Source organism: Canis aureus, chromosome 8, assembly GCF_053574225.1.
Source record: "Canis aureus isolate CA01 chromosome 8, VMU_Caureus_v.1.0, whole genome shotgun sequence".
In the NCBI taxonomy this organism is placed as follows: domain Eukaryota; kingdom Metazoa; phylum Chordata; class Mammalia; order Carnivora; family Canidae; genus Canis; species Canis aureus.
The window spans coordinates 53605403-53614770 of NC_135618.1; the positions used below are offsets into that span (position 1 = coordinate 53605403).

The 9368-nt window shown below is 39.7% G+C and overlaps 1 protein-coding gene across 3 annotated transcripts in view; it reads left to right on the forward strand.

The window, feature by feature from the left end:
* The window catches only part of ANKS4B (ankyrin repeat and sterile alpha motif domain containing 4B), a 43539-nt gene extending 38067 nt beyond the window's left edge, over positions 1–5472 (forward strand). For all 3 annotated transcript variants that reach the window (XM_077906903.1, XM_077906902.1, XM_077906901.1), the window contains one exon: positions 3462–5472. In XM_077906903.1, coding sequence (XP_077763029.1) covers positions 3462–4551 — 1090 coding nt within the window. In that variant the 3' untranslated portion in view covers positions 4552–5472. The remainder of the gene's footprint in view (positions 1–3461) is intronic.
* The last annotated feature ends 3896 nt before the right edge of the window (positions 5473–9368 follow it).

A 9368-nucleotide genomic window follows, 5' to 3' on the forward strand; every position in this document is an offset into this window, starting at 1 on the left:
ATTCAGAAGGACCTCATGAAATTTGTCATTAGAAAATATTTTGACTTAAGTTATACACAAGCTTGGAAAGTTGCCTTTAAATAGAATTTTTGCAAGTGAAAAATAGCTTAAAAGCATGAGAGAAACACTTAAATCATCTTACCAACAGTTTCATTTATAAATTTTGGAATTTTGCATTTGAAATATTCTTAAAATGAGACCCATCTTTGGGGTCATCTCAAGGTTTTCTTTATGTTCTTCCTCCCATTTTGGAGGGATCATTTAAGTTCCCTTGAGACAGGAAAATTCTACTTCATATGTCCCAAAGCATGTAAATTTAACCTAAACTTTTTAATACCCTTAATATCCCCACCATAGCTCACTTCTCTCAATAATTTCTTTTTTAAGTTATGCAATCCAACAATAATTTCAGGAAAATTTAACCAGTATGTTTTTGTTTAGCTTTATAGTACCATCTTGGATGTTTTTACAATTCCTCTTTGATGTCTAGAGTACTTAAGGAGTCTTTTGAATATGGTGCTTGGCTAAAATAAATAAAAAGCAAAACTACATCTTTGGGGGGTGAGACACTATGCCCTCCTAAGATATACAACTATGCTAAGGCTGAAAAAGGTTTCCTTTGATCTAAAACAATTAAATCAGGAGTACTGACCAGACCTCTTGGAACTGGCTGCCCAACAGAACTGTCTTATTTAATATTTGCTTTCCTTAGATTGAATTTCATTTTCTTACCTTCCTCTTTGCACTGATTTCTCCTGCCCCATCTCCATGCACTCGTGTCATGCTGAAATGTACCCCTGATTCCCCAGATATGCCATGTTTAACATCACCCATATGTGCATCTGTTCATGCTGTTCTCTGCTCAGAATGAAGTTGCCAACTACCAGCTTATGGGCTGGATCTAGTCCACAAATATGTTTTATTTGGACTTCACTGTATTTTTCTTTTAAATTCAAGCCAACATCTAAAAATCAAAAAATCCCACATGAGACTGTGGATTTCTGGCTCTGTTTGGAAAATGGAAGCTCTCACTATATTGTGTCTGCTTTTATTTGAGGTGGCAGTCAGTTGCTACAGAGTGACAGCTCTTCTTTTCTGTTGGAACTTGTACTCAACTATGACTTTGGCTCCATTTAGTTACTTACTTACCTGCTTGGTTTCTTTAGGTTAAGACTGAGACTTCTGCTAGGAGATATGATACAAAGGACAAAAAGACATAGGCTTGGCCCTTTGAGTCATGTTATCTAATCAGGGAGGTTGGTGCATAAAGGTTGAACAGATTAAGTAAGATTTTAAGTGTTAAAAAGTTGCAGGAGCTATTATAGCACTATGGGAATTTATTAGATGGGTGTGAGAAAAAAACAAAGATATGAAATTAAGGATTATGAGTTTAGAGACAAGGGAAATGATAACAATGTTTATTGAAGATTTACTATGTATCAAGCACTTTTCTAGTGCTTTATGTCAACTTATTCACATAACAATTCCATAAAAACTATTCTCATACTCATACAGATGAGGACACTGAGTCCTATGAAAGTTAAACTTGAGGCCTCATAGCTGGTGAAGTAGAAAAACTGAGGTGTGTTAAGGTAAGGCTGTATTGTATTGGAGACTATTAGACTTGGAGGCAGGCCTGATCCAAAGTGTGCTCCCTGTGCAACAGTGGACAAATCAGTTAAGTACTTGGAGCCTTATTTTACCCCTCTGATAATTATCCTGGTCTTTCTCTAAGAAGGAGATGATGATGGTTGTTGGTGGTGATGGTACTGAATGTATAGATACTTCACAATTGAAAAAATGGGAGGAGATTAGGGGTTCCTACAGAAGAATTACAAATCTGACTCATCAAATTATCGGACACTGGTTGGGCCACATTAACCAGTGCAGCTCTTCTCAATCTGCAATGAGCCTATATACCACCTTGGGATCTTGTTAAACTTCAGATTCTGATTCAGGACATCTGGGCTGGAGTCCAAGACTTCACATTTCTAGCAAACTAGCAGCTGCCACTGCTACTACTAATCCAGAGACCAAACTTTGAGTAGCACAGAATAGTGGAAGGGTCACAGAGCCTTGATGTAGTAGTTGCAAGGGCACGAATCATCTCCCCAAGAATGTCAAAAGGCTTTCTCAGACCCTCTCTCCTGTCCTTCCATGGGCCAGCCTGGGGGAAGTTTAGTGAGATCCTGATTTGGGAGTCTAGTCTAGGGTGAGGGAAGATGCCCTTTAGCACCTGTATTAGCAGAGTTCTCAGCAGTGGTTTGGGCTTGGGGCCAGAGTCATATTAACAATAAGTTACTTCTTTACTTTCTGTTTGTGCCTATTTGTAACTCAACATCTTACAGGAGGGCTGGGGGTGTAGTCTGGGGCAAGACTTCATTAGGCATTCATTCATCTCAGGAATGCTTACTAAGCATCAACCATGAGCCAGTTTCTATGCTGCCATGGGGTCTCCAGTCTTAAAACCATCTAACAATGCCCTCAATTCCACCATAAACTATTGCAGAACTATTCACATATATGACATTGTAATTGCATGGAAGTGAGTTGGAGAATCAATGGAGATGTTCTACTCTTTATATGAATAATGGTTATATCAGACACAGTTTGCTACCTACCTAACATCCATTCCCCTCTCTTTTTTTTTGCTGGTGGTAACCTAGTTTTGTTTATTATTATTTATTTTCCTACATGTGACTCCAGTGTTAGAGTAGGAAACAGCTCTTACCAGCTTATGAGATGTGATTGCTAAATTTTCAGGAAGTCTGAGAGTCCATTAAACAGTCATTATTAAAAATAAAGGTATTTAAACTTATGACTTAACAAATTATATTTTTAAATACTCAAAAATTATCACTTCCTAATTATTTGAGTACATTTTACTGTTATCTATACTCTTAAAGTTTTGCATATCTATTATATCTACATATATGGTGGAAATAATTTATAAAGGTATGCTTTTGGACATCTCTTCCAAATTCCATGTGCTGTCTTATCACATTAGTACCTTGAATTTTGTCATGGTGGGTGTATTTATAACACAAATATTGGCACATGCTATAAATCAGAACTTCGATCTTTTCACCAGTTGTTAAGCATTTACCAGCATACCACTACGTAATCTTATTCCTAGCTGCAGAGTAATCAACTTAAATTTAAAATGATAGCTCTATTTCTCTTCTTATAGGCATGATCGATTGCGGACAATGAGACATGAAAGTTGCTTTTTGAGGGTGTTCTTGGAAAGCTTTTCTTCTAAAAAGGAGACAAAAGGGGATGAGCTTTTGTTTCTGATCATGTGATGTCTAGATAGATGTGACATATCTGGACTTTCAGAAGTTTTAGAATGCTAAGGCAGGATTAATTAAAATGTATTTTGTTCAGTTTTGTTTTGTTTTGGACCCCATGTTCTAAGAAAAAAATGTTTTTATATATATTTTTGGTATTTTCTCTTCTAGAGGGGATCCCAATAGATGTGACATCTGGGGAAATACTCCTCTACATTATGCAGCTTCCAATGGTCATACCCACTGTGTTTCATTCCTGGTTAACTTTGGTGCCAACATTTTTGCCCTGGACAACAGCTTACAGTCTCCGCTGGATGCGGCTGCCAGCAGAGAACAAAATGAATGTGTTGCTCTCCTGGATAAGGCTGCCACTACCCAGAATATCATGAACCCCAAGAAAGTTACCAGGCTGAAGGAGCAGGCTCAGAAAAATGCTAGGAGGCAGATCAAAGAATGTGAGAGGCTCCAGGAGAAGCACCAAAATAAAATGGCTCGCAACTATAGCAAGGAAGAATCTGGGACTCTTTCTTCTTCCAATGGCACATTCTCCAGGTCATCCCTTGCAAATGCTTCTGCTTCTGGTACATTTGGGTCACTGTCTAAGGGCATTAAAGATACCTTCAAGTTAAAGCTCAAGAAGAACAAAGATACAGCAGAGCAGGTAGGGAAAGAGAGCAGAAGTGGGCAGAGGAATGTGATGGAAGTGTTCAGAGAAGAGGAAGAAGATGCATTCTCAGGGGACTTCCAAGAGAAGCCCCAGTTCTCAGCAGAGGATGATGGATGTGTGCAACATGAATCCATTCTCAACCGTCCAGGTCTAGGAAATATTGTTTTTAGAAAGAACAAAATATCAAGTCCCGAAGACATGTCAGACATCAAAAGGGGGTTGGAGTTTAAAATGTGCAGTGAATTGCTTCAGGGACAAGGAGCAGCTGAGGTTGATGAAGCTGAGGCAGATAAAGAGGGAGAGGAAAACAATCATGACGATGATCTGCCTTGGGATGAGGATGAAGTGGGGTGGGAGGAAGATGTGGTTGATGCTACTCCTCTGGAAGTATTTCTGCAGTCTCATCATCTGGAAGAATTCCTTCCCATTTTCATGAGAGAGCAGATTGATCTAGAAGCTTTGCTGCTTTGTTCTGATGAGGACCTTCAGGGTATACACATGCATCTTGGTCCCAGGAAGAAAGTTCTTAATGTCATAAACAGAAGGAAGCAGGTGCTACGAGAGCCTGGGCAACTGGTTGACACCAGCCTCTGATGGAATGTTGGGTCCACGGGGTGAGCCTGCAGCAATGCGGTGATGCTGTGGCTCACTGGAAACACTCAGGCAACACCCCCTCTGCCCAATGCCAGACTACTGAGAATGGTTTCTAGGGTTTCAGAAATACCCTCCTAGCCAAGAGGCCCAAATGTACTCAGAAATACTCTAAACCGTGAGTGAGCAACTCAAGGAGAATCAGGAATAAGAAAATGGTGTTTCTCTTCAATTATCCTTTTGATATTCTTGGCTATAGAAAGCATAAAATGGATGACAGAGAAGGAGAAACTTTAGTTTTCCAACTCTGAACTATAATCTCTTGTCACACAAGTGTGCTGCTGACTTTCTGAGCTTCATAGCCTAGGGGACTCCCAACTCTAGTCATCTCCTTAGCTCTGTGACTTTGTAGGTAGAGACTTGAGTTTCTTCATTGACCTGAGGCTTCACGGCCAACTTTAATGTGTCTAAACCCTCAACAGATGTTTACATGTTTAGAAGTAAGAGACATGGGTCTATAATACTTCTGCCTGGTGACAGAGACAGAGTGGTAGCAGGGAGAGTGAAGAAAGAAATAGAATATGGAATATACCTTTTATGTAATATGAATTGTATCTCCCCAAAATTCATATGCTGAAGCCTTAAGCCCCAACACAGCTATATTTGGAGGTAGGATCTTTAAAGAGGTGATTAAGATTAAATGATGTCATCAGGGTTACAAGGGACACACACAGATGGTGTCCTTGTAAGAGGAAGAGTTACCGGGTTTGCGCACACACACAGAGAAAAGATCATGTGAGGACACAACAAGAAGGGAGCCACCTTCAAGCCAAAGAGAGAGGAGAAACCAAACCTTCCAACACCTTGAACTTGCACTTCCGGTCTTCAGAGCTGTAAGAAAATAAATTTCTGTTGTTTAAGCCACCCAGTCTATGGTACTTTGTTATGGCCGTCTTAGCAGTCCAAGTCCAGTGTTTAAGCAAGAGGATAGGAGTGGAGAGAAAAGAAGGACACTGAAAAAAGTCTGGCCTATTTGATGATTTTTCTAAAGGTAAGTGCCTTCTGAAATTTCAAAAGAGGAGGAAAAATCTAGGTCATTTGTAGGAGAAAGCTGATGGCAAGAGGAAATTCTACATTTTCACATTTGTTATGTACATATCTTTTATTTACTGTTGTCTGTCACCATCACCACATGTCTGAATACATGTAAGTTCTACAATATAAATTGGCAGCATTGCTGCTGACATTTTTGAATGGCAATCTCAAATTCAAATTGAAGCCCTACTGAATAACTAAGCTTCATTGGATTTTTATAGCCAGGACTTACATCAAGTGAATTTACCATTGCTTGTGTGTATAATATAGAAACAGCTGTTTATCTTCAGCATGGTTCCTAGTGCACATCTGTTTGGGTTACTTCAAGAGGCACCATGGAGAGTATACACTTAAGGAAGATATAGATGTTTACATCTGATGAACAATCAGCTCATTCTTCCTCAATAGATTGATTCAGAAAGATTGCCAGCCATGGAATAAATATGTTGCACTAGGGGATGATTATGTTTACAAATACTGCATTTTGTTGGTCTAGAGTAAATGGAGGTTGTGCTTGCTTTTAAAAAACGTGCACAAAAGCAGTTGGCACATAGAAGACACTCAGAAAAGTTGGTTGTGTTTGACTTTGTAGGTAGAGACTTGAGTTTGTATCAAATTTCATTATTTTAGATCCCTCTGTATCATATTTCATTATTTTAGATGCCTCTCTCCACATGTTTCCCGGAATCTGCCTGGTGAGACACTGGTTCCTAGGATATAGGAGAAGCAGAAGCCACCAGGGTAGTGCTACTGTTAACAAAAAGGATGCTTTCTAGTGGTGCTTTCTACATTATTGTCAGAGATAAAAGTAATATAGAAAGCCTGGTGATGTATTCTAGCAAATGAGAGGCAGCATGAGGTGGTACAAAGAATTTTGAGCTGGAAACCAGCATTGCTACGTGGAGGATAGAATATCATGTTATGGAAATAGAAGGATAACTCTCTGGGAGAATAAGAAAAGGCAGGCCAGTGGAAATGTTACTGGAATTCAGCCTTAAAGAATTTAGCTCTAAGCATTTTGTGGGCGTTCCTCATTTCTAGTTGGAATCTTCCATGCTGTCCTACTGGAGGGGCAGCACTTGGCTCAGAAAATACAGGAAGGGGAACATTTGTTTGTTCAGTAGAACTGGAAGTTCTGGCCATGACTATCCCTTCAGCCTTCATGTCAATTTTGTGATGAGAGAAAGGATATGAATTTGAAGGGCATGTGGATTATAAAACATCACATGAAAATTCCATCAAGAATGGCTGGATTAAAAAGAAGGGACCAAACATAATCCCTTTATGTTATCACAACGAATAATCATAAAAGTCTGGAGGCCAGAATGGGTTGTGAGACTTACTTTTTTTTTCAACAGCTGAATTTTATTTTTATTAAGGTAACCCAGCTTGTATATTCCATTGGCTCATCTACCATTCCTGAACATCTCCTGTTGCCCTATTTAAAGGGTATCTTTATATCCATATCTGCAATTGTCACAAAAGTTGGCTCAAAATATATGAATGAAATAGAATTACCAAGGGTCCTATATACCAGGGAGCAAAGAAGGTGAATTAAAAAGTTCCCCCTACTGAGAACTCTCTTATGCCCACCTCCCTATCAGAGAAGCCAAGTTCTGCCTTAATACAACATAAGCCCCTTGAGGACACGGAGATTTTCTGTCCTATATTCACTGATATAGTCCTTGTCCCAAGTGCTGGTCTGTCATACAGAAGGTGGTCAATAAATATTATTGCATAACTGATGTAATGAGTAGACTGGAGGCGAGATGCAATTATGTTGGTCTTTTGATTCCTGGGAGTTTCACTGACTGTAGTTTTTCACATGATATCTGAGGGTAAGGGTAGTTTATGTAACATCAAAAAGGAGTAACTTGGAAAAGTAAAACCTTTGCCCCATTGCACAAACCACTCTCAATCCATTTTCTGCCTCAACTGTAATATAGTTGGAGTCAGTCATTGGCCAAGTTGGAGAAATGAGTCTAAACATGAAACTCCCACCTCTTTTGGGGAGATATTTGCCATTGGAGGTCTTGCCAGGCACATTTATGCTTGTTTTGTAGGCTCTTGGCCTCTTATGATTTATTTACAGAATCAGTAAGTGAGGGTTCTCCCAACTTATCATCATCAAAGATATAGCCTCTCCATTATGTAGCATTGCTATAAAGAAGACTTATACTAAAAAAAAAGAAAAGAAGACTTATACTATATTATAAAAGGTTACTAATGTTCTAAAAATTCTAGATATTTCAAACTAAATGAAACAAAAGAGACCTACGAGAAGCTAGAGCAATATAAATACCTTGCCTAGAGACAGATTAGAGGACTATGAGCCAGGATGAGGTTAAATATTCACTGAACTCAGACCTCCATCCCTTAAACTAGATGCTTAGAATAGCTCAGTCCAGTGCTGTCAAACTCACCATCCCCCTTACATTTCTCTCTCTCTCTCTTTCCCTCCTCTCTCCCTCTCTCTGTAGTCTAACATGAAAGTCAATGAGAAAGAAAAGAAAGAACATTTCACTGAAGGAGTTTGAGAAATTAGGGTGTGCAAATGCATGTCGTGCTTATATCTCAGGCCATCCTGTTACACAGTTCAGTTGTATGCTTGCAATTCCTAAATCTGAGTCATCAACTCAGACCATTGTTTTGGGCTTCAAATCCATAAGCCTGAGTGCTTATCTGACATCTCCCCTCGAATGTCTCACAGGTACCTCAAACTCAATATGCTTAGAAGTAAACCCATCTTCTTCCAAGTCAGTAGTCCTTAACTGGGATAATTTTGCCCTGGGAACATCTGGCAATGTCAGGAGACATTTTTTATTATATTGTTTTGGGGGCAGAGGGGTTTAGTTCTTTTAGTTTTGTTGGTTGTTTCCTTTGCTGTGTAGAAGCTTTTATCTTTATGTAGTCTCAATAGTTTATTCTTGCTTTTGTTTCTCTTGCCTCAGGAGACGTATCTAGAAAGAAGTTGCTATGGCCAATGTCAGAGAAATTACTGTAATCAAGGTACTTTTAATGATTCCATTATCACATACCCTTCTCTATCCATGCCTTAGGGTTGTGACCATTGAGTTCCCCAGAAAGACTTCACAGTCATTTGCCATGTGCAGAAGCAGGTCATATGAATATATATTTTTTAATCTATCCATGAGAGACACACACACACACAGAGAGAGAGAGAGAGAGAGAGAGAGAGAGGGAGAGACATAGGCAGAGGGAAGAGCGGGCTCCTCACAGAGAATCTGATGTGGGACTCGATCCCCAGACCCCAGGGTCACGCCCTGAGCCAAAGGCAGATGCTCAACCACTGAGCCACTCAGGCGTCTCTGATCATATGAATAGTTTATTCCAATCCAAAGGCCTCCATCACACAGCCTGGTAAACATAAACTTGGGGCTAAGTCACATAGAACATGGAAAGGACCTGTTAGGAGGAGTTTGGGTAGGAAAACAAAGCAGTAGAAAATGATTTTTTTGGCTTCTGACTTATCTGATAACCAGCCTAGGAGTGGGGGTGGATTTGGATGGGGTCTTTGGCAGGACAAGGGCCACACAACTCTGCTTGTGATTCAGGGGAGCTAGGGAAAATACACCTGTTTCCCCATCTGTAAGTTGAGGAGGTTGGACTAGATAATTCCTACTGACCCTCTCAACACTGGTACTTTAGTGGACATCCAATACCCATTCCTCTCTTTTTTTGCTAAGACCCTCTCCCTTCTGTCA